This window comes from Convolutriloba macropyga, chromosome 1 (assembly GCF_964194025.1).
Source record: "Convolutriloba macropyga chromosome 1, txConMacr16.3, whole genome shotgun sequence".
In the NCBI taxonomy this organism is placed as follows: Eukaryota; Metazoa; Xenacoelomorpha; order Acoela; family Convolutidae; genus Convolutriloba; species Convolutriloba macropyga.
Window position 1 is genome coordinate 86,843,930 of NC_134468.1, and position 26,495 is coordinate 86,870,424.

The window sequence follows — 26,495 nt, forward strand, 5'->3', positions numbered from 1 at the left end:
GTTAACAAAAAAGACTGGAAAATCTCAGAAATCCCATCCTTTTTTAAAAACCAAATATTTTCAAAAGTCATAGTCAAGATAAGCTTTCAATTAAAAGAGTAAAAAGTTTATCTTGCAATTTCTTGGAAAACTAATTGCGCCTGTTATTAGTGAGACTAAATCGTAAGACTATCAAATAACATGACATACAAGCTGAACTAAAAAAAATCTCACAAACTACTTTAAGAAACCACAGTGTTGAAGTCACTTAATTTATAAAACAATAACCGCGAGAACAGAAAATCTTCATTTGCATCTCTTTTGATCATCATAAAGTCTTTTTGTAAAACGACTATCACAAAATGACAGCAAAAAGAACCACAAGAATTGAAAAGAATCTAAATTTCACAAAGTTCTTCTGAAACAAATTGTCTTAGCCCTGAAGACATCAGTCAAACCGTTTAACTAAAAAGAATTATTGTTTGATTCAACAAAACAATAAAAAGACCTCCCAAAATTGACGATAAGTTACGAGAATGATACAACATTGTAAAATAAGAAAAAAAACGTAAACCAGAACAAAAGATGATAGGCTGAAGGATACTATTACTCTGTTTTTCGAAATTTAATTAGAAAGTCAATAGAACCATTAGCTATATAACAATATCAGTTAATCAATTCATTTGTTTAATCTATAATTGGCTACCGAGACCTTTAATAACCCAACATTTGGCATACGACAACAAAAATTAACAACAAATATAGGGCAAAAATAAAAACTACTAAATTCTGCAAGAGAACGGTGTCGCAGCCCTTAAAACAATGTGTTATGAAAACAAAAAATATGTTCAATTCCAAATTTTGTAAAGATTTTTTCATTTAAATAGTTATATAATGTGACTAATCACCAAAGAAACAGCAACAACAGCAAAAACAAGCAATTATGCACAAAAATCACAAAACTTTGTATAAAAACTCTTATTACCAAAAGCAAGAAAACGTTCTGTTAAAGCAATCCGCACAACATTAATTTGTATTCTATTGGAAAGAAAGTTTCACCGGTATATACTGAGAAAAAGCAAACGGTTGTCTAAAATAAAATAAAAAATTGTTAAACTCAAAAAATCACTGAAATTTCCTTATACAAATACATTCAATGACATAAGAGACATTAAGTAAAAACCGAATGCATGGTAAAGATTCACCTACTTGTAGAGGAAGCCATTTGGATCTTTGAATGGTTAGACTTAGTAATCAGACTGCAAGGAGAATAACAATTAGGGCAAAACACCACACGAAATAATCAGTCAAAGTTTACTATAACTCTTACTCAGAGTCATAAAACCTTTAGGTTCTCTGAAAACAAACCATATATATATATATATATATATATATATATATATATATATATAATATATATATATATATATATATATATATATATATATATATATATATTCGTCTTCATGTTTACGTATATAGGGGTTGTCATTAATGGAGCCGTGAATAAAAAAAATTGTCAGTTCTTTAACATTAAAAAAACAAAAGCAAAATATTTTGAAAAAAGTCAGCACCAAAATAAAAATTATAAAATTTTTGATTGTAAGAATCCATGATAATATCAAACCTAACCCTGACTTTGCCACGCGCCAAACACACCGCACAAGTGTTCCAAGTGTTTGCGATGCGAATTAGACCAAATGTTGAGTGAAATTCTTCAAATATTTAAAAAAAAACAACGATAAATAGTGTATAATTATCGAGTTAAATCTGCAAAACACGGCAAAACTTTAATTGCAGAGATTTTCATCGGACACCTTATTCCGACTAGCGCTCTTTTGGAGATTAGGTAGTCTCTCAAGATTTTTAGGTCACTGTGTCTGGCAAACTTTAACAAAGTAGACCAAAAAAGCATATTTTGTTCGATTTTTGATGAAAAGAGTCTGAAATCAAAATTTTTAGCCGAAAAACTTGAATCAGACAAGTCAGCAGCGCTCTTCTATCTCTAATGGTAACAATAACACTCTACCGTTAAAATTTTTAACTTATTTTAAATTATATTATCAAAATTGTGCCAAACTTACTGAAAAATTACTGAAAATGTGAATAAAAACTGTCGAATATTCACATATATTTAAACCTGCATAACTCCCAGTAAAAAGATATTCGAAAAAATCTTTCTAATTCCATATTCTAGGATGTACGTGCTTTTTAATGATACAACTCAAAACTCTACGATGAATATATCGATCGGCCAAAATTGTCTGAACAAAAAAAAGTTGAGTATATAGTTCCTCCATCCCCACTAAAGTTGGGGTCGGAACAAAAAAATGACAAGAACAAATATAACTGGTTATTACAGAATTTTCTGAAATCAAGTTATAACAAATTGAGCCCTTTTCATTCCGCATAGATATAAGAGTGTTGGAAATTCAGCAGAGATTTTTGGAACAAGTGTCTCTGAAACGTTCCGTTACCTCATAAAATGGGGTCGTTTGCAAATTTGTAACACATCCCCCAAGACTAGTGAGTGCATATTATTTGCACCCCCCCCCCCATAACGAGCATAACGTTCTGGGGTTCTGGGCGGGGGGGGGGGGCTTGGCGGTTGGGGCCCTGTCGGGACAGATCCAACAAATAAGATGTTTTCCGTGTGTGCCTCCCAAGGTGCTCATACTTCAAAACAAAACGTAGAATAATGTTTCAGCTCCTTGTTCCCATCAGATTCTGACTGTCAATAAATGGGCAGTTAAACTGGTTTTAGTGGTTATGATAAGTAAACATGCTATATGAAGGTCATGCTGCCATTTAAAATAGTTCACTAACTTCTAACCCAATGAGATGCTTGAAGTTTGCGTTTTAGTTACTTCGTTTAATTATTTAAATTGCAAATTGTTGACTCGAACAATGGTTACTGTTAAAAGTGGCGACCTTTTACTCGTATTGTTAACTTTTACCCTCATGGCTCATCAATTACTTGGGTACATGCATAACGACAGGTTCGAGGAGGATCACCGGGGTGAGGTAAATTAGGTACAAAAATAGGGTTTACCTGGTTCATCAATCGCTGCCGTTATTTTTACTTTTCTGCCCCCATCTTGCAACCCCCCCCCCCCCCACAACCTTAATAGCACGTATTTTCTACTTAAAAGTTTTGTGTGGAATGACATGTCCTTTGTATCTGTGGGATGCATAATGTACTGGGGGTGGGGGGGATCCTTCAGCCGTTTGACAAGAAAGATCAATTTGCAAATAGAAAAATCAAATGGCAAATGTGAAGAAAAATCAAATGGCAAGGTTTAGATTCTGTATAATTTTTTTAGATCTATTCCGTTTATGTCCCCCCCCGGCTTAATGGGTTCATATTTTTTTTTACTTTTTTTACGCCCCAAGACGCACGTGCCATATTTTTACATAATGGTATAGTATTTAATGGCACGTTCTCGGTCACTGGGGATGCATAATATGTAATGGGTAGGGGTACAGATTGGTAATAACATGATTTTTTGGATCTTTTCCATTTGTGCCCCCAGTACGTTATGACCCCTCTTGTCACAGAGCACGTGTCATTACACAAAAATTCACTATGTAAAAATAAAAAAAAACAAATAATCTTAATTTGAAAAACCGGTATCGAAACCGTTGAAACTATAAGCCATGCACATAAGTAAAACCAATACTTAAAACAAAAAACCACATTAAATAATAAATTTTAATCCATTAGACCCACGATGCGATCTCTCGTTGCAGACCTCAAGCCACAAGTTGAACAAAAAAGTAAAAAAAAACTTGCAAAGCTCAATAATACTTTGTTTATTTTGAGCATATGTATTTTTAAAAGTAAAAACTATCAAAAGTAAAAACTACCAAAAGCTTTCGACAAAAAAACAAATAGTTTTCCTTAAAGCTCCTTAGGAAACCAATTAGATTTGCCATTATTACGCCTTGGTTTGAATTGTTCCGTTCTGTAATTAACGTAAAAAAATGAGAAAATATTTTAAGAAATATCGACTGATAACAATTCGAACTCGTTTTGGGACATTAAGAAACATCGATTAAACCAAAAACAGTCTTGCTATTGCCGTTCGTGCATTAGCTTTGACAAAAAAGTCAATATATTAAAAATACAAAATTGCATGATGCGGGTTACTTAAATATCGAGTTAAATTAGCAAGAAACCGGCGAAAATTTAAATCAAAAACATCTTCAAAGGATCCACAAGTATAACTAGCATTCTATGAAGCTAATGACGATTGTGTCAGTAGTTTCAGGCGTGTTAATTTGGCAAATTTAAACAATGTGGACTAAAGAAGCTCATTCCATGTCCTTTTTGATGGAAAACGCGATGAAATTTGAAAAATTTAGCAAATATTCGGTTTTAGAGGTAAAGCCAACAACACCATCGTTATAAATTTCAACATATTTTTTAGCAAATTGGCAAAAAATTAGCACAAGCAAGCGGAAAATGTGAACAATAAAAATGAAGAACAGTTAATTGTTCACAAAACCCTAAAAGCAAGATTGCACATATTAATTGACCTCTATAGGCATTGCATCAGTTGTAGTGTTCAGGTAAAATTATTGGAAAGGACAAAAGAAAAGACAAAGATAACAAGCTTTCAATCTTACTGTTTTCCGATCTTTTAATCGCTTGTTTTTGATTGACACCATTAATTGATGGCCAATTAATAAATCTTTCAGTCAAATGTTATAGTTCCGAATGGAAATCTTTAAGGAAAATTTTATATCACTAACTTTAGAATTTTTCTAGAGGAGATTTTTATTCTGTGTTGCACAATGATTCGCGTCACCATTGGCCACAAAACTGCCGAGGTAGAGTTTTCTATCAATATTTTCCTCATAAATTTCAAACTTTTTAGATAAATTTTAGATGTTTTTAGAACAGCTTCAAATAAAAACTTCTTTAAATCGAACTATTTTCTTAACAAAATTGTTTTTTTTTGATCATCTCTCCAAAAATTTTGCTTATTTTAAAAGGGGTCTAAATTTACAAAGATAAGAAGAAGTTGCTATTTGATCATTTTTAATAGGTTTAAGTAGCACCTCACTCCGTTTTCTGGCCTTGATCAAAACAACCCTCATCACTATGACGACCACTACATGAACGAACAAGAGAACTATTACGACGAAATAGCCCAAAGATTCTTTCCTGACAATGAAGACAGAGATCACTTTGATAGGAATTACAACAATGGTCAAGCTCCGAGAGATCATTATGACGATCAAGCGGGTCCTGATCAGAGGTTTCGTTTCTTTGACCCTTTGGGACACGATGACAGGTATCATTACGATGATCACCCGGGTCGTGATCAGAGGTTTCGTTTCCATGACCACTGGGGTCACAATGACAGGTATTATGACGATGAGCGATGGGGTCACAATCAGCGATACCCTTACGATGATGAAAGGTGTCTTAATCAAACATGACAGTGCAAAGATTTATCAATAGGGGTATTGCGGGTGCACTTGTATGGTTTGTAGCACACGGCATCAGGTTTGCGACCCAAAACAGATGTGAAACACACAAACTTGTTTCGCGGACAGAGGGGGAGTGGGGGGGTCCGTGCAGGTACCGAAGAGTGGGGGTACCGGTGAGTGGGGGGGGGGGTACCTGAGTCAGGCTCGCTTGGTCTGGTCCATAGCAAATGTTAGTCTGCTCCAATTTGACTCATACCCGAACCCGATCGTTTCCTTCTGCCTCATTCTTGTTTTTAGTGTATTCGGTCTGGTCCATACCTAATTTTTCGTTAAAAAACGTATTTATAAAACTCGGGGAGGCGATTTTTAATTAATTAGCTCTAATCACTGCCCAAGCAAGCTATAGGAAGCAATCAAAGCCCAAATTACCAACACAACAAAAGTGTGGCCGTGGCCGTCGTTTTTCGTGGCCGGCTGGTCTGCAAAATTCAAAACAACATCAAAACATCAAATTTTTCCAAACAGTGCTAATGTATTGATGGCGCATTATTGTAGGTTTCGCATTTGAACTCTGTAAAATGATAACCTCTATAACCATATGGAACAAACATTGGTTTGGAAATCTGGAAAGATAACCGCGAGCTGTGGTCAATTGAAGGCATGGACAGAATTGATTGTTTGATCACGAAGAACAACCTAGCAGGAATTGCATACTTGGCAGAAACTATAGGATCTCATGCTTTTGTTTCACCTTTTGTATCGAAATAATTTAAACAAAATTAAAAGAACTTCTCGAAAATGGAGCTTTCGAAGACAATTTTTAATGTGTTTTCTATTTGTTAATAAGCGATGTTGCCCAGGTGAAGCCAAAATGGTCTACTCCATGCAATGCAACTTTTTATCGGACTTTATGAAATAATCCGTCAAAAAATTGATTCGGTTCAGCACAAAAAGCTTACAGAAAGTTAAGGAGCTCTGGTGTCAACTTCTTTATGAGATCATTCCTGCTTTCCAATCAGCAAGACCTGAGTTGGAAACTGAAGACCAGCTAATCAACTTAAATCTGCGTTTGTCGGTTCTGTTTTCTGATCCTCCCTTCTGGTAGAAACTCCTACAGGTCAAAAATCAAATTAGGATAACCAATTTTGGTAAAATGATGAATTAGTTGGCTGAAGCAAAATTACGATCACGCAGTCCTCTAAAAGAAAACTTCAAGAAAATCGTGATATCTCAGCTTATGCGAACTTTTTGCGAAATCAAATTTTCACAAGCAAAAAGGCTGGTTTGCTATCACTTTCTCTGACTCAATCAGTTAATCGATTCTCAGCATACTTCAATCCTGCTCGGAGGTTAAATTTATCTCCAAAGGAATTATGTGCTGGCATTAAATACTAACTTGGTGTCATAGTGTACAAAAACGCAGATTGAGACAAATTGTCCTTTTTGTAAATCTGCGACTCTCGACGTAATGGCCGATTGTTCTGTGTCATGTGATTTTTGGGATGATATGATTGCTCGTAATCATCGTCGAGCACATTTGTCATCCACCTGTCAAGATAAAAGTTTAGTACCCGACAAATCAAGAACGGGCGACATATTTTTACCTGTATGAAATGCGGGACAGCCATTAGCTTTGGATATTACCGTCACTTCTCACTTGTTAACCAATTTTATAGAAAATGCGATCGAGAAATGTGGTTTTGCTCTGTCGGCTGCTGAGGGAAAATAGCACGAACTGTACGCTCACAAATGTACGGGCAATGAAAATAAATTTCTGTTTATTCCTTTGGCCTAGTCGATGGAGGATTTTCAGAGTCAGTTCGTAAGTTCCTCAACCAAATCGCCATTTTGGCCAAAAGAGATGTTCAGAGGCTGCTGTGTTTTCTCTAGTTTTTGGACGGCTATCTCAACCAGTCTCTGTGGCAGCTGTTTTTGTGTCTGCCATCACCTTGATTGCAAGAATAGCAAGAGTATAGCAGATATGGAACAAGAGCAGGCCATTGAAATCTTATCCTGCCCTTAAGAATGGAAACTTTGTTGAAACATATTGTGCCCAATAAGCGTGGACAGTCAATACTGTTGAGTTTTTGATGCAGAACAGGAGTGGGTGCGAGAACAGGATAAATAACTTTAACGATTTCTCCGAGAAGGTAACGAGAGTGATTTCAACTGGTTGGAGCTTAACTGATTATATTATCAATTATCACTTGTGAACCAAGATTTCATCAATTTACGTCCTTTTTATTTTAAAAACATTAAAGTAAAACTTTACTCTCTAAATTTTTTAAACCAAATGCAAAATTAGCAGTAAAATTTATTCTAAGCAAATGGGAAAAGTCTTCTCTTGATGATCAAAGCTATAGAATGACTACGAAATTTAACCAAACATTTATTTCTCCAAAATGTTTCAACATATAAAAGTTTATAGGGTAGTTTTGAAATGCCAAGCAAAAATTGTATTGTTTGCAGTGAAATTGTAGCAGTAATGAGCTTGGAATACAATGGATAAATAACCCTCAAGGAAATTCAAAAATGTTTAAGCAAAAATGGGTTAGGATAAAAATCTCGCTTTTTTCTAAGAAAGTGAGAATAATTACCGTTTTAATGAAGTAACAAGAGGAGGATCTATTCTGCCCCCCCCCCCAGCTTAAAGACCATAAATCTTTTATGACCCCCAGGCGCACGTGCTATTTTCTTACATAGTAACATGCTATTTAACAAGATATAATGTGTAACTGTGGGTCATAAAAAACACTGCGGGTGGGGGGCGAAACAGAATAGATCCCATTCAATGGATTTATTGCAAACCTCACAAAATGTACACCTAATTAAAACTAGGGTTCCTTGAGTTAATGCACCCATATTCCTTCTGGTACGTCTCTGCACTGTGGTGGAGGTATTACAACGATGACGACGGAGAGGGTGATCGATATCGGAGGTACTATTACGATGATGACGATATTGGTATGGATATTGACAAGTGGCCCTACTACGGTCGTTATGCTGATCCCTCCTTCCTATCCTCCTACATGGGCCATCACTATTTCTACCCTGGACAAAAATTGCCAGGCAACTGTTTTCCGGTTTTCCAGTTTTCTTTTCTTTCAGAGCAGTGAAATTTTATTCAAGATTTGAAATGCTTAGAAAGAAGCTTAAAACACGCACGTGCAAGTTTTAGAATGCTACTAGATCTTAACAATGCTAGACTTTAGAATGCCAGACCTTCCATTATACAGTGACAGATCTTAAAGTACTCAAACACAAAAACGTGCTTCTCACTTGAAATTGAATATACAGTTGTTACATAGAGCCCCTCTAAATAAATACGTGTCAATTGGGATATTTTCCGTTTGTATCACCACCCCCGCTTAGTGAATGCATATTATGTGCGCCCCCGAACCACGTGCTACACTTTAACAATGATTCACTATGAAATGGCACGTTCTCTCTAACTGGGGGATGAATAACATATGGGGGGGCAAAAACGGAAAAGATCCGTCGATCAAAGTTTCATAGAATTCAGGATCTAAATCTTTTTTCATTTCATGCAATCTTCTCCTGAATTTTATCAGCCATTGAAGTTTTTCACAGGTCGTTTTTTGCAAGTGTTGCATCCTCGCCTGTCATCCTTTAATTAGGAAAACAAACCCTTTTTATTTGAAAAAAAAACAAAGACAATTGGATAAAATGCAATACATACATATAACAGAAATGGGGGTCTTTTTGGATTGTGCCCCAGCTTAGTGGGTGAATATTATTTGCACCCCCCAGACGCACGTGCCATATTCTTACATGATGATTTACTATGTAAAAGCACATGCTCTGTAACTGGGGGAGCATAGCGTACTGGCAGGGGGCACAAACAGAAAAGAAAGGAAATGTGATCTCTTCCGTTTGTGCACCACCCGCCAGTACATTATATTACCCCAGATACATAGCTTGTGCTATTATAAGGTGAATCATAATTTTAAAAAATGTGTCTGGGGGTTGCAAATATTGTGCACCCTCTATGCTTGGGGAGCACGAAAAAAAATCCCAAAATGATTCAAAAGTCAAAAAGTCAAAAATTCATAAATGGTTCATCAAAAGAGTTTCATAAGGAAAAGAAAAAAGCTGATTGTCTGCAAAAAAGATTTTCCTGTTTTCCGCTAAAATTAGCATCTATTTGTTACCCCCAAAAAACACTTACAACCTGACATCCAATATGATGTATAGCTTGCTGGCATTAGAGTTCAGTTATTGTGCGTAGATGTAACTATGAGCACTAATTGGGTGGGGGGATGTAGATCCTCAAAGTTTTATTCTTTTCGCAACTAAAAACTGTAATCAATTTTGCAGGTGAAGTGTTTTTGAGTTAACTTGCACAATGCGTGTTTTAAAAAGGTTATGTGACTCTGCCAAAGTCACTTTGAAGCTCTGGTAAAAACTCGAACCGCTTTCTCAGTTATTTCGTCAGAGTTACGTTTCCTATACATGAAACACTTAACTGCAATTTTCAAATGCCAGATTTCTGTATCGTCAAAATCTGCTAGGCCTTATTTTCTTAGGTAAAGTGCAAGATTTCAAAGTTGCAAGTTCGTGTTTCAAGCAAGGTCACGTGACTCTTTAAAAACCACCCATAAATTTTGACTTACAGCTCGACCTACTACGCGGTTCGTGGCCAATGACACAGTTTCTCAGTGACGTCATCTAGCTCACATTTAAACCACTCTAACATTACACATCAAAACGTACGTTTTGTTCTAGTGCATTTACTCGCTTTTGTCACTGTTTTACTCATTTCTTGGTAACGATGTCTCAATCATAATAAAGAGTATTTTATGACAATACTGATAATAGTAATCCACAGAGCATGTATGGATCTTGCTAGGTCAAACGTTGCTAGATCATACTCAGAAATTTTAAATGTCTTTTATGGAAAAATTGATGATCTTAGTGCGCGATTACTAAGATTATTCGTCGCGGTTATACCGAAATAATAAGAAAACCTACCTTAAGAAAACCTTCAAAACAAAAGCAAAAATGTCCCTCGTAATATTAATGGCCGGGTTGAACAAAACAAAAGAATCTTGGTAATCATACTAAGTCATATGATTCTTAGTAACCATACTAAGCGATATTTGGTTGCATGTTTTTTTACTAACCATACTAAGAACCAGAAAAAAATTGAAAGAAGTTACAAACGATCCAATTATTACGCTATAGATCACTGAAATTGAGAAGTCCATTCACACCAATCTTGTGAAAAAGTAAATAAATTACTTGAATAGCGCTGCTACTTTTAGCAAGATTAAGTATCCGTTATTGACTAAATAGTGTAAAATCAGTTGCCCGTCGTACAAGATATGGTCATTTATCCCAAAACCAGTCGGATAAGTTTGCACTGTAACAGAAATGCGGAGTGCACTGTGAAATGCAACAGGAACCAGACACCAGAGGTCAAAAGAATAGCCAAAGAGACCGGATGTGTGATGAAGGGTGTCTGTTCACGACGCAAATGCAGCTGCGAATGCAAAGATAGAAGTGAACTGAAATAATGATTTTAATAAACTGATACTGAAAATATTACGGAAAAATATATAAACTGATACATGCACGAATATTAAATTAATAAATGAATCATTATAATGTTGACTGCAATAAAGTTGATAAGCACAATCTTTTCGATGACATAAAACCTGCGTTTTCTTTTTAGTTCGATGAATTTCGGGTTTCAGATTACAAATCGCCAGCATAGGGGGAATTTAATTTAAAATTCCACAAACTCCCAGAATCACAAAAAACAAGCTGTTATGGCAAACTAAATATTGCACCGAGTCTATGATGGCATAAATTTGAAATCGGCCAAGGCTTTACAGCGCTCTTTGTAGAAATTTTGACGTTCAGTGACAGTTTTTGAAATTCAATTTTTACTTTTACTCTCAATTATTCTCTTAATCCGATTTTATTTCCAAGTCCAATAAGAGATGGGACCAAAAATTACATCCATATTATGAGTACATTGAAACACATGCTCTTTGAAGAATTGTCGGTTGTTTGCACAAATTAGCTCATTCTTAATCTGTAGTCTTAATTCGGGGAAACACGACAGCGCTCCTAGCCAGGGCCGTATGAGCTTCGATATTTTTGAAATTAAATTTGCGCAATCTTAGGGGAGTTTTTAAATAACGCTAACCAATCAGTGAGGACATTTTGACGATCATATCAAATTCTCGCCCAATCAGAGGGCTGACCAATAGAGAAATTTGTTGAAGATCCAATTGTGTGCGTAATTATTTCTTCAAATTTCTGTGGTTGAAAGGAAAGCGGTGAAACTCTGAAGCCAAAGTCAGAAGAAAAATGAATGATCAAAATCATTGTTTAATCGGATTTTAGTCAATTGTGTGCTTGTGACCAAATTAGATGATGTTTGCTGACCAAAACTTAGCGCTTCATAAAGCCTCTTTTACAATGGATCAATTACAACGAAAAAATTGTTTAGTCATAGTTAGTTGTCACTTAGAGAAAACAGTTCTGATTTTTTGCCAGCAACCCTTATTTAGGTATTGTTGAAGAAACGAATAACAAATGAACTCGCGATGTGTTAAAGGAAAAAAGATCAACTTTAACGCAGACATATTTTGCACCCCGTCAAATAAATGAGCTAAAAAGTTTCGAAAAATATTGACTGAGAAACGTTTGGCAGTGTTCCCCGAGCTCCATTCAGACATTTAATGGATATAGTTTACTCTTTAGCTTGGATCAATTGGCTAGCAACCTAACTTAATGTTCATTTTGTCCTTTTTAAATCTTTTTTTCTACTATTCAAAAATTGTTTCTTAGTGCAATCTCATTTTAGCACAAGTGAAGTTAATCACAATTTGAATATTGATTTCTTTTTATTCTCACAGTCTGTTCCTATTGAAGACTCTAAAAATAAATAATTATTCATTTCAGTCACTCAGTCGTTCTTTTGTTCTAAAATTAAACTTGCACTAGTTAAATTTGCTCGCAAGAAAAGACAGAAATAACTCAGTTTCGGAAAAAAAACCACGGAAAAAAACCTCCACACAAAGTTATATAGGAAAAAAACCCACCGAAAGAATTCCCCCGCGAAAAAACCCATGGAAATAAACACCCACTTGACTGTCAAAGAAATGTAATTTCAATCAAATTAAATTAATTGAATAAATAAACGAATTATATTCTAACACAATTACACAGATGAAAAGCAAAAGATTGAAACGGTTTCTCAAAATGACAAGTTTGAAGTAATTGCTCGCAAATATTCTAATGGTTGATATTCGAGCGCAGCACAAACAATTCATTTTATTCTGCCATGGTTCTCCTTTTCTTTAACTACCTGCTTCCACCTTTTTTTTGCCACGGTAAACTCACGAAGCGCTTGTTGTCTGTGTATTGTCTCCAAAAATCTCCAAACATTGTTGACTTGCAGCATCGATTCAAAACCTCTATGAAAACCTTTTGTTGCGTTGTTGATTCTCTGTAGATGCTCAATCGTTCGATGATACACGTTCCACTTTGTGGGATGAAGATTTTGAGCGATTTTGAACCACGATTCATTGTGTTCGGGGCTGAAAACTCAACTGCTGCAAACATACAGATGCTTAAGTTAAAATATTTGACAGTGAAGCCCAGCTCAACTACTTTTCTATATGAAGATTGAAAGAAACAAAAAAAAACATCGAACAACTTTGGTATTGGGGAAGGCTTCCGTTGCAGCATTATTGAGGCAGACTCAAAGTCCATTTTTAGTGTGTTGGTGTGTGATACACTTTCTTTTAAGTTTTCCCAAAATGCCACTTGTGTCCTGTTTTTTTTTGTATGGCATCAGAGCATATATGCATGGGACTGTTTTCTATTGTCGAGGCCATGCACAGTAAAAAATGGATAGCAGCTGCCAGGACAGCTTTTGAGAGTTCCATCAGCAAACCATTCTTTGTTTTCGTTGAGCAATTGCAAATTGTATTTGGATCCAAAGACCAGAAACCTTTTTTCCTACTGCTGAACATTTCTGTTTTCAAAGAGGAACTCATCGCTTTTTTTCGTAGTTAAGTATATCTCGGGGATTTCAAAGTCGTCGGTTTTGGAATTGGCCCAGATCCTTTTGTTGTTGTTTAATATGGCGGATACGTCTTTTGGTGCGCGAAATTGTACGCATCTTAATTGCGCATTCGGCAATGGGGATTAGAACATTGTTGGACAGAGTGTGTTGAATTAAAACACTTTCTTGTTCAATTGCGTCTTCTTTAATCAGGTTGTTAATTCTGTAACCTCATTTAGCGTGGAGTTGCGTGCGTGCGTAGGTTGATAGGACGATTGCCAAATAACTTGGGCATTAAGTGTCCGAATTTGGTGCTTACATTGTGCTTTGTTTCTTCATAATTCTCACTCACAACTAGTAGAATTTTTGACTTCCTCTTTTTTTAATATAAACGAAACTTTGATATATGAGCTTCGTTCTTCCTTTGTTGACTTTAATGTAACACAAAATTGTCAAACTCAGAGGTTTCCATTTAATTGGAATTGTTGTTGTTGATTTCAAGTTTGATAAGTTAGAGAATGAGTTTGTCTTGAAATTTTGTCGCAATATTGTCGCAATATTTGGATTAGGATAACAAAATCAGAGCTGTTGATTGTATGTACACGCGTTTGATACAGCACGTGCTAAAAAGTTGATTGAAAACCAGCAAACCGGCTGAATAGTTTGTTCTGTTCAGTTTATCCACCAAAAAAATCTTTCTAATACCTGAACGGTGGTTGTCCTCACACCGTAGGGCAAGTGACAGCACCATGACTGTGGTTAGGTACCATAGCACGGATGATGGGTTATCAACTCTTTAAGCACTGTCAATTTTTGACAGTTCATAGGAAGCACAAATATGAAAAATTAAAAATTTGGCTTAGACGGTACTATTCTGAGTGAATTTTTAGTCAGGGGTAGGTTTTAGAGGGCTTCCTCGTTTACTTCTTTTTTAATAGACGCCTAAAATTGAAATCCTTCGATAAAACTGACTGAATCATATCCCATTGGTGACACTAAAATGCATAACTTATAAAGTTTGAGCGTAAATACATAATGCAGAACGTGAAAACTCACATAAAGTTTTTTGAGGCGTGCGTGTTTAAGTTTTTGTTTGAATGGTTTTCATTTCAATCTCCTTGTCCGCAAACAACTTTATTCTCCGCTGATTATAAACAAAACCTGACATGACTTGAAAAAAATTTTGTTAAAAACAGAATACTTTCTGTTTAGTTAAAAACGAATTGATTTTAAAATAGCTTTAAAATTTTGCTTTATAATTTGCTTATTAACACTTTTTGGTAAAACTTTGTTTTGAGTCAACCCTAAAATTCGGTAGCAATAAAAAAAATGAGAGTTTGTGATGGGAGTTTGGAGTTCATGGCAAAAAAAAATTTTTGCAGACTAATTTTTCCTTACCAGAAAAAATATGAAGAAAGAGAACAGAACCAAGTGCATCGCTTTTTGATAAACTCTGATTATAGCTAAGGAAAGAAGCTCTGCTCGATAAACAAACATAGAAAAACAAATATGGTCATAAGATGATACTTAAACATCCTGAGCTCTAGCTACCAAATTTTATATAAGTATACATCGGGTTTACAAAACTTTTTTTGATTCGAGTCAAGATTTGTAGATTTGTTTTTTTTTTGTAAACGAATTAGCCCCCCCCCCCCGTTTAGATCTCCAAAGCACAGTTTTGGCCATTTTTTCGAAAAAAAATGTGAGCATTGGAGCAAATTTTTAAACTGAAAATTACAGTGATGCATTACAGGTCTGCAAATCATAAAATTTCGGCTCAAATTTGGCCTTGACTCATGATCACTATTGTTGGTTCCTGGGTTGACTGGATAAGAGTAACGATGTATCATTATTCTTGTCCAGAGGCCCCAGGAACCAACTTTCGTCTAGTCACAAGTCTGAAGCATCACCGATTGTGCATTAATATAACAGCATTTTTAGGTTTGCCATTTTCTGCGCGAAGAAAGACAAAATTGAAAAATATTGCAAAGTTGTATAGACAGAATTATGGAGAAATTGAAAGTTATTCAAGCAGTGAATCATTTAGCAGCCAAAAAGTTTTGACATCACGCTATTTATCATTAAATGCAAAGATATACCAACACAGCGGCTGACATTTGCGCAACTTTATCAATTATGTAAAGTTATAAGTACGTTATTACATATGATATGGACCTCTGAGATAATCCATGTTCCTTTCCCGTTTTTTTTTTTTGCTTTTTAAGTCTAGTTTATCAATCATAGAATTTCAAAAACAGTTCTTGAATTTATTTAGAAAAATCCACACCTTTTTAAATCTGGTTATTATCACCCACTAAGTTTCGCTTCGACTCCAAAAAGTTCTTTTAAAATCCACCAATATTTTTTAATTTCCTTTTTAATTACATAATTAATCGTATAATGGCTAGACGTTCGAAAATCTTCGAGGTAAAAAATTGGTTTGATATTATTATTGCGGGACTTGTGATGATATTTTTTTCGATTCTGACCTCTAACCAATCGCGTAGATCTTTTTCCAACTTGGGAAAAACCGAAAATATTATGAACAAAAGCTTGAAAACTTTCGGATACGGCCAATTGAAAACCGATCCGTGCAATGTTACAATTAATCTGCCCTACTTTGAAAATGAGAATGGGAATTCACTGGGCGGGCAACAGCTGTTTTTCCTGGAGACATCGGGAGCGAGAGGTTTGAGTGGAAGACAAGTGTGCTCGGTGGAATCTGCCGCCCTCCACTCTCAGATTGGCAGAATCCACCTCCTCTTCAAATCCACCCAAATTGATCTGAACAAAAGGAAGTCTATGTGTGAACTGTATCACAATTACAAAAATGTCCATTTCTACACCCTCAATTTTACAAGACTGTTTGAACAAACCCCTGTGGAGGGAATTGAGAAGAGAATAAGAATGTTTCCTTGCCCCATTTTAATATTACTGTCTTGAAAACAAACTTCTAGTTGTGTTTTCTATTAACAGAATATGAAAAAATTATTTTCAGAAGTTTAAAACAAATCACGAAGAGCTGAAACACAGACGGCTTTATTTCATTCGAAAAGTAGAATTGGAAACCCAAGTTTAACCTGAGTATTATTTGAACTAAGATAAACCGAAGTTTTTTTTTTAAATCGGCATAATTAATTCACGAAATTAGAAAATCTTGGTTCATAAACGATCAACGATCATTGTTATCAGTTCAACCCATGCAATCAATCATGCAATCAAAATAGTTTCCTTTTTGGAAAAACTGTTTTAGGTAAAACTTCCTGTTCTGAACAATCACATTTCACCCGCCACTGAGGTACAACTAGTATGATAATTCATTAAATTTGGGCTCCCCGCTCATTGGGTGAGTCAAAAACTTATCACTATAGATTGTCCCCGCTCATGGATGACACACTATTCAATGCCGACTCGCCTCTTAATTTCTGCAACAACGATTCAAAGATCTGCTCCCGTTTCATATGTGTCTATAATCCTGCATCCCTTGCAAGGAGCATGATTGCAGACCCCCGAATTGCTGTAACACAGACTGTTATCAGCCAGAGTAGCGATTCGTTTGAGGGTCTTACGAACTGTCTCTGAAAATCCTCCAAATGTTTCGAAAGCCAAAGGAATGAATTGAATTCCGACTTCAATACAATTCTGGGCGTACTGTTCGTACTTCCTGTTCTCAGCAGCTGACAGAGCGAAACCACTCTTCTCCGACGCATTTATAATGAGGCTTGACTGCAAGGGAGAAGCGACGGTAACGTCTAAAGCTGCTGGTAGACCATTATTCCAAACAGGTAAGAAGATATCGCCCGGTCTGGAGTTATTGTCGGGTAGTAAACTTTTCTGTTCAGAGATGGGTGACAAAAGAGCTCCCGAGCAAACTGATATAATTTTGTCTCATATACGATCATGACGAGAGATCATATCACCGCGACCATGGCATGACACCGCATGGTCGCCCATTACATCTAGAGTCCCAGATTTACAAAAAGGACATTTTCGCTCGTTCTCGTACAATTTTACACCCAGTCGATATTTGAGAGCAACACGGAACTCATTGGAAGATAGGTGTAGTCCCGGAGCTGGAATGGGGGCAGCGGATAACTGAAGTTGTCATAACTTATTAGCGTTAAAAATCCAGAACAGTTAGTTTTCCCGTTAATCGTGGTACCATGTTCACTTGATTTTTTTTTGGGTAAAACTAGTAACTGTTGCTTCCCGTACTGACCCAGTCAACATCAGAACTAATTCAGAGCATTTTGCAGAACAATTTTACTCTTTGATTACTGGCATTTCGGAAGTCTAAGTCTAAATTCTACTAAATTTGTTCTCGGTTTTATGACCCTATAGAATTCACTTTCAGAAATAGATTTTTGGACAATACTAGTTTTATTTGAGAGTAAAATCCACACAGAAAAGTAGACAGCGTCCACTTTCGCCTAATGTGGAAACTACTTATTAAATTTGCAAGCAAATTCCTCTTTTTAAACTGAAATACACAAGAAAAGTAGCCAAAAGATAGGCCGAATTTTAAGAGTCGGTTCTAGCTGGCAATGAAACTTAGTAAGGTGTGTGATTCTCAAACTCACTCAGCACTTAAAGAATTCATTAAAAAATTGTAGTCTGATTTTTTTTCGTGGTCAGGGGCAAGGAAACGAATGGGAAAACAGAGCGAGCTGAAATTCACGGAGAAACGCATTACAGTTCCATAGGCCGGTTGGCTTTGCTATACAAATATGGAGGATTCTATCTGGATTTGGATGTCGTCATTCTCAAAAGTCTAGAAAATATGAACAACGTCTTTGCCTTAGAGCCAGATCGTCCGCTCCATTAGTAAATTCAATTATTGAACCAAATATTTGCCATAACCAGTGTTAGGTAATAATTTCAAGGCTTAATTTTTTTGGGGATAATAAGATTAGCTTTCAATAACCAGGTGGTGAATCAACTTGAAAGACCATTTTGGAGTATAATTAGCAAAGTTGGTCATAATGACCCTAACGATCTAAAATATTTTGCCGAGAAAACATTCATCTCGATAGAAAGTCGCATTTTTCTCAAAAAAAAATTCTCAGCCGCGGAAAAATTTTGTTAAAATTGATCAAAGCTCACCGATTGATCAAAGCTTCCGTGTAATTGTTCAACAAAAAGAAAAGAGATTAAAACTAATGTCAATGGTCGCGTAGTGTGATTGAGGTTAAACAGTTTGCTTACATTTTTAATCAGACTCGATTAAACAAACATGTGAATTGTTAGTTAGATTTTTTTCAAATTAAAACGTCCAATATGGGACTATATCACATATACAATGCATCAACGTGAAACAGTGTGCATCAACGAAGCCACTGCAAAAAAATGACGCACAATATTAAGAAAAAACTAAACCCAGATGAATTTCAGTCCGTACATAGGGCATCAAAACTTCGTTTTCGTTCAAGCAACTGTGAAAAAAAATTCTCTTTGCTGCTCATTTTGCAATAAATATTTGCTCATATGCAGATGTAGATTAAATATCTGTGACAATTCGTTTGAATCGCTATTGACCAAGAGCAGACAGAAATTTCCGTTAAAATTTAACTTGGACACTTATTAAAAAATTTTGGTGGTAAATAAATACTGTTTATGACTTTTGATGGAAAGGGGTCTTATGTATACAAAATTTTTATATAAAAAAACTAGCGCCCGTAATTTTTTTTAAAAATCTACGTGAAGGTTTGATCAACAATTTTTTTTAATTGATGAGGAAAATAGAATTCTTAAACCTTGTGTTGCAAATTTTCTATGTCGCGGAAAATTTTTGATATCCTTGCTGCAGTATTGTAGTGAACGCTAGTTAGTTTTTCTTTTCAAATTTTCTCGTTTACTTAAGGCCCTTCTTCAAAACAGCAAAAGACATGAACAAAATTTATCTCCCACAAAATATTAATGTAATTTTCCATATTAAATTTCAACGGAAAATTCTGAGTGTTTTTGGTTTATAGTGATTCAAACGAATATCCACAGATATCTAATCTACGTTTGCATATGCAAAAATCTTAACTGCAAAAAGAGCAGCAAAGAAAAAGTTTTTTTCACAGCTGCTTGAACGAAAATGAAGTGTTGATGCCCTATGTACGGACTGAAATTCATCAGGGTTTAGTTTTTTCTTAATATTGTGCGTCAATTTTTTTGCAGCAGACTTGTTGATGTATATTGTTTCACAAGATTAATTCCGTAAATGTGGTATAGTCCCAAAATTGACATTTTTAATTTAAGAAAATTGGACGAAGTGTTTATCCTCAATAAAACCACACCCACCTTAACCATAGTTTTTTCTCTTTTCTTTTTGAACAATAATTACACGTGAGTTTTTATCAATCCCCGTGTCATTCGACTAGATAAAAAATAGGATGTACTTGCACACACTCATTGGTTTGCAAGACTACCTTGATGGAAAAACCACTGTTTCTCGCCACACTTATTGAGTGCGCAAAGTGTTGTGGCTGATCGTTCCCTTTCGTTACTCGACAAGTTTTTGAGAACACCTCTACCAATTGGTTGATAAGGCGTGTTTGCACAACCTGAAACATTATGCTTATATTTTAGCCATGCTTTCATTTACTTTTGGGCCCGAGCACGGTACTGAAATAAATGACACAATAAACTGTAGTTTTGCTAATTGGAAAAATTCCGCCGCAATTACCCATACTAAGGAATCACTATAATAGTTTACTCGTCGAGCAATTGCACACATTAGATCTAGTGAAAACTGACGGGAAAGTTAAGAGCAAGCTGCGGTGTGTAATACAATAGAGCAGGAGACTACAAAATTCCCGGCAATACTGCTGTTTATCATTTAATACAAAATGGCCTACGTTATGGCGGCTGGTTCACTGCCACTATTAGTACGTGCGTACAATGATGGATAAAAAGTCAATACTGGCCGTCTCCGAAACTATCACTTCAAGGTAAATCATCGAGACAAGAGATGGGTAATAGGCGGCTTCACGAATGATCAGAGAAGTAGCTTTGAGTCAGCCATATGACTCAAAATGATCAAAAATTTTCGATGAATTGAAGCACTGACAGAGAAGAGGTAGCTAGGACAAAACAAGTCGGTTGCAAAACTATACAATCGGAATTCAACAAGCTGAATTCAGCGCTGTTTCTTTTAATTTATCTCTACTCTCTCTGCAACATATCTTCAATCGGTTAAGCGGGAAGAACTGTCTCTTGTAGCAATTCTAAATCTGCTTGGTTACTAACATTGAATTCTGATGGAAAAAACAGTAAGATCCTTCATTATTTCTACGCTTAGAGACCAAACCCAATTTTCTTAATAGACAAATCACCCAACAATTGTGTTCTACCGTTTCTCCATCTTCGTGTTAAATATTCTTTGAACCTAGTTATTTTATTCTAAGCCTTAGACAGATAGGTTTGGAAATCAAAACGTGAAAATTAAGCGATCTTAAAATTTATTCTAACTTTTACATAAGGTCGCCTGAATGTTTTCCCTTTTAGCTTTTTTGTGATAATTATTATCTACCGAAAAAAATTCCCGCCGCATCTGTTTTAAAAATTTTTTACCCAATAGGTTTTTCTGTTAATACAGCAGGCAGTTAGCTTCTTTTCCATTATGGAAGACAATTCCTTAGAGAAATGATAAAAATATTTGGAAGATTATTAGCTGGTTCGCAAAAATTACATTACTGTTCCTATTTCCGCTTCAAACCGCAAAACCATATGACTTGTCTGCATCTGCACATGTTTAATTTGCAGTCGACATGCAACATCATCGTACAGAACTGGTAAATGAACGGCAAGTAAGCTTGGCAATTAACAATCCCCAGCCGAACAATGTTTTCGGGCAGCAGACTTTTCAACTTCTACAGAAGGTAGGCGGTTTTCTATTGGCTTTATTTCATATATGTCTTCATTTATTGTTAGAGACAAAGACTGAGCTAAGAAGCCGACATAGTGAGACTTCAAGCAACCCATTATCTGCTTGATTTAAATTACGACCTTAGACGTTTAGAGCAAAATTATCTCACATATACTGTTTTTGTTCATTGACCCTAACGACGTGTCATTCATTTTCATAGTGGGCTTAGTGTGATTCAGGATAAACAGTTGTTTGTTTAATTTTTTAGTCAGACTCGATTATGCAAACATGTGATTTGTTAGTTAGATTTAAAACATATGTGAAAAATTTCAAATATGGGACGATATCAAATATGAAACATTTTTCATGTGAAACATTATGCAACAACAAAGCAGCTGCATGAAAACTGTGACGCTCTATATTAAGAAAAAACCAAACCCAGGTAAATTTCAGTCAGGTAAATAGGGAATAAACACTTCTTTTTTGTTCAAGCAGCAGTGAAAACATAACACAAAATAGAATACAAAATAAAAGACTTTTTTATATGGAGAGGGGTCTTAAACATACGAATTTTCTTCAAAAAAACTAATGCCCCTAAATTTTTAAATATCTACGAGAAAGTTTGATCAACATTTTTTTTATTTAATGAAGAAAATAGAATTCTAAAACCTTGAATTTGCAAATTTTCTGTGTCGAGGAAAGTTTTTGCTATACTTGCAACAGTATTGTAAGGAACACTAGTTAGTTTTTTTTCAAAATTTCTCGTTTACTTAAGACACTTCTTCAAAACAGCAAAAGACATGAACAAAAATTATCTCCCACAAAATATTAATGTATTTTTCCGTATTAAATTTCAACAAAAATTTCTGACTGATTTTTGTTCATAATGATCCAAACAAATATCCATAGATGTCTATTATACGTTTGCATATGCGCAAATCATAACTGCAAAAAGAGCAGCAAAGAGAAAGTTTTTTTCACAGCTGCTTGAACGAAAATGAAGTGTTGATGTCCTATGTACGGACTGAAATTCATCTGGATTTAGTTATTTCATAATAATGTGCGTCAATTTTTTGCAGCAGCTTTGTTGATGTATACTGTTTCTGAAGATTAAATATTGTGTTTGTGATATAGTCCCATATTTGGCATATTTAATTTAAGAAAATCTAACTAACAATTCACATGTTTGTGTAATCGAGTCAAATTAAAAAAGCAAAGAAACTGTTTATCCTCATTAAAACCACACCCACATCTTTAACACGTTCATTCTCTTTTCTTTTTGCACAATAATCACACGTGAGTTTTGATCAATTCCCGTATCATTCGACTAGATGAAAAATAAGATCTCCTTGCATACCCCCATTGGATTACAAGAGTATATTGCAGGAAAAACCAATCTTTCTCGCTACACTTTTTGAGAACGCAAAGTGTTGTGGCTGATTTAGACGACAAATTATTGAGAACTTCTCTGCCAACAGGTTGATCAAGGGTGTTTGCAAAACCTGCAGCTCTACGCTCATATTGTAGCCATGCTTTCATTTACAATTGGGCCCTAGCACGGCATTGAAACAAGTGACACAGCAAATTGTAGTTTTGCTAATTGAATCTGTAGCTCAGTCTTTGTCTCTAACAAGGTTTGAAGACTTACATGAAATAAAGTCAAGAGAAAACAGCCTCACTTCTGCAGCAGTTGAAAATTCTGCTGCCCCAGAGCATAATTCGGCCGGGGATTTTTAATTTCCAAGCTTAATTGCCGACCATTCATCAGTTCTGGATATTCCTGTTGCATGTTTTCTGCAAATTAATCATGTGCAGACTTGGACAGGTCATATGGTTTTGCAGATTGAAGCGGAAATATGAACAGTAATGCAACTATTGCTGAATTAATAAAAAACCAAACCTTGTTGAATTTCAGTCAAGCTCATAGGGAATCAACACTTTATTTTTGTTCAAGCAGCAGTGAAAAACACTTTCTCTTTGCTGCTTATTTTGCAATAAAGATTTTTCCATATGCAAAAGTAGACTAAATATGTGGCAATTCGTTTGAATCACAATAAGCAAAAAGCAACAAGAAGTATCCGTTGAAAATTAACATAGAATCTTACAATAGAACTCTTTGTGAGATAAAATCTGTTCACGTCTTTTGATGTTTTGGAGAGGGGTCTCTTTTTAAAAAACTAACGCACATAAATTTTCAAAATCTCTCTAAGAAGAAATCTCTTGAGTTGTAAATTTTCTGAGTCGCGGAAAATTTTTGTTATCTCTGCTGCTTTTTTTTCGTAAATACATTAGTATTTATAGCAGCTGTCTTAATTTAGAGTAACTTCACTTTTTCATATTAAGCTGACATAAATAGAGAGGGTATTTAAAACAATACTATTTACTTACCTTTTAAATCAGACTCGATTACACAAACAAGTGGGTTGTTAATTAGATACTCTTAGATTAAACATGTCAAATATGGGACTATATCACAAACACAATATTTAATCTACAGAAACAATATATATCAACAAAGCTGCTGCAAAAAAATTGACGCACATTATTAAGTAAAAACTAAACCCAGATGAATTTCAATCCGTACACAGGGCATCAACACTTCAATTTCTTTCAAGCAGCTGTAAAAAACTTTCCCTTCGCTAATCTTTTTGCAGTTAGGATTTGCGCATATGCAAACGTAGATTAGATATCTATGGATATTCGTTTGAATCACTATAAACGAAAAGCAGTCAGAATTTTCTGTTGAAAATTATTATGGAAAATTACATTAAAATTCTGTGGGAGGTAAATTCTGTTCATGTCTTTGCTGTTTTGGAGAAGGGTCTTAAGTATACGAGAAAATTTGAAAAAAGAGTAAACCAGCGTTCACTACAATAGTGCAGCAAAGATCACAACAATTTTCCACGACTGCAAAAATTCGCAACTTAAGTTTAAATAGTTCTTTTTTTCCATTATTTGGAAAAAGTGGATCAAACTTCCCAGAACATTTTTAAAACTTTTTGAATGCTGATTTGTCTTCTCGTCTACTTGGGATCCGTCTCCAAAACAGCAAAAGACATGATTAAAATTTATCTACCACATTTTTTTTAAGTTTCCAATGTTTATTTTCAACTGAAAACTTTGGCTGTTTTAGTTTTTAGTGATTCAAGCTAATTGCCAAAGATATTTAGTCTACGTTTGCATATGGGCAAATTATAATTGCTAAATAAGCAGCAAAGAAAAAATATTTTCACAGCTGCTTGAATAGTTCAAGTAGTGATTCCCTATGTAGTGAATTGAAATTCACCTGGGTTTAGTTTTTTCTTAATAAAGAGCGTCGCAGTTTTCATGCAGCAGGTTTGTTGATGTATGCTGTTTCACATGATTAAATATTGTACATATGATATGGTCCCATATTTCACACTCCAATTCGAAAAAAAATCTAATTAACAAAAAACATTTTTGTAAATAGAGTTTGACTAATAAAAAATGTTTATCACACTACGCCCAAATTAACACTAGTTCTAATCTTTTTTTTAAAAAAATACATATGAGCTCTGCTCAATCCCCGTATCTGTCGACCAGGTCAAACATAAGATCTTCATGCATACCGCCATTGGATTACAAGAATACGTTGATGAAATAACCACTGTTTCTAGCCACACTTATTGAGTGCAAAAGGTATTGAGGCTGATTGTTCCTTTTCGTTGGTTGACAAATTAGTTGAGAAAAATTTTTCTAATTGGATGATCAAGGCAAAACGTGCATATTAATGGATGCTCATTTCGTAGCCATATTACCTTTCACTATTGTGCCCAAGCCACGCATTGAAATAAGTGACAAAACGAACTCAAGTTTTGCTAATTGGTTAAATGCCGCGGCAATTATCGATAAAACAAAACCATTATAATTTTTACCCGTTGATTAATTGCTCATATTAGAACTAGTGTAAAGTGACCAGAAAGTTAAGAGCGTACTGCTTTGCGTAGTACATTAGAGCAAGAGACTACATTATTGATAAGCAATATGGCTGTGTATTATTTAATGCACAATTGCCCAGGCTAGGTTGACTGATTCACTGCCACTAATATTACATGCTTACAGTGATGGATAAAAAAACAATCCTGGTCGTGTCCGAGACTGTCACCTCCTGGTGAACCATGGAGACAACAGATGGGTATTAGACGGCTTCACGAACGATCTGAGAAATAGCTTTGAGTCAGCCGTATGACTCTTATTAACTAAAAATATTCAAGGAATTGAAACACTGCCAGCGAGGAGGTAGCTAGTTCAAAAAAATCGGTTTGGAATATATATAAGCGCGATTCAAGGCGCTGAAGTTAGCACTAGTTCTTTTAATTTCTCTCTGCTCTAAGAGCGACATATCTTCAACCCGCTAAGCGGGGAAAAGAGTATCGTGTAGCAACTGTAAGTCTGCTTAGTTACCAATCATGAAATCTAATAGAAAGAACAGTAGGATCTTTCATTATTTCTTTCTAAGTTTAGACACCTAACCCGATTTTCTTAATAGACAAATCACCCAACAATTGTGTTCTACCCTTTCTTCATCTTCGTTTTAATTATTCTTTGTACCTAATCATGTTTTTCTAAGCCTATGACAGATAGGTTTGGAAATCAGGTAATAAAAAATAAGCAAAATTAAAACTTTTAGATAAGGTTGCCTGAATATTAAACCTTTTAGCTCTTTTGTGGTAATTAATATCTAACGAAAAAAAAATCCCACCACATCTGTGTTAAAACAATTTTACCCAATAAACTTTTCTGTTAATACAGGAGGCAGTTAGCTTCTTTTTCCATTATGGAAGATATTTTTAAGGAAGGATAAAAATAATTGGAAGACTATCAGATGGTTCCCAATAATTACATTACTGTTCCTATTTCCGCTTCAAACCGCAAAACCATATGACTTGTCTGCATCTGCACATGTTTAATTTGCAGATGACATGCAACATCATCGTACAGAACTGGTAAATGACCGGCAAGTAAGCTTGGCAATTAACAATCCCCAGCCGAACAATGTTCTCGGGCAGCAGACTTTTCAACTTCTACAGAAGGTAGGCGGTTTTCTATTGGCTTTATTTCATATATGTCTTCATTTATTGTTAGAGACAAAGACTGAGCTAAGAAGCCGACATAGTGAGACTTCAAGCAACCCATTATCTGCTTGATTTAAATTAC

At 35.2% G+C, this 26,495-nt stretch overlaps 2 protein-coding genes across 2 annotated transcripts in view; both read left to right on the forward strand.

Annotated features, from left to right (window-relative positions):
- Positions 1–2,801: 2,801 nt before the first annotated feature.
- LOC142352680 (uncharacterized) lies at positions 2,802–11,068 on the forward strand. Its single transcript, XM_075404879.1, has 4 exons — positions 2,802–2,997; positions 5,059–5,408; positions 8,315–8,487; positions 10,762–11,068. Exons 1-4 carry the CDS (start codon positions 2,821–2,823, stop codon positions 10,953–10,955), a joined length of 894 nt encoding a protein of 297 aa, XP_075260994.1. The 5' UTR covers positions 2,802–2,820; the 3' UTR covers positions 10,956–11,068.
- Positions 11,069–16,003: 4,935 nt separating this feature from the next.
- The window catches only part of LOC142353597 (lactosylceramide 4-alpha-galactosyltransferase-like), a 28,342-nt gene continuing 17,850 nt past the window's right edge, over positions 16,004–26,495 (forward strand). Inside the window, exons 1-2 of the mRNA XM_075405916.1 lie at positions 16,004–16,275; positions 18,098–18,286. Coding sequence (XP_075262031.1) covers positions 16,004–16,275; positions 18,098–18,286 — 461 coding nt within the window. The remainder of the gene's footprint in view (positions 16,276–18,097; positions 18,287–26,495) is intronic.

Coding starts and splice junctions, on each gene's coding strand:
- LOC142352680 (XM_075404879.1), top strand. CDS start 2,821: ATGCTTGAAGTTTGCGTTTTAGTTACTTCGTTTAATTATTTAAATTGC. Junction 2,998..5,058: donor GGTTCGAGGAGGATCACCGG/GGTGAGGTAAAT, acceptor ACTCCGTTTTCT/GGCCTTGATCAAAACAACCC. Junction 8,488..10,761: donor CCCTGGACAAAAATTGCCAG/GCAACTGTTTTC, acceptor CCGTCGTACAAG/ATATGGTCATTTATCCCAAA.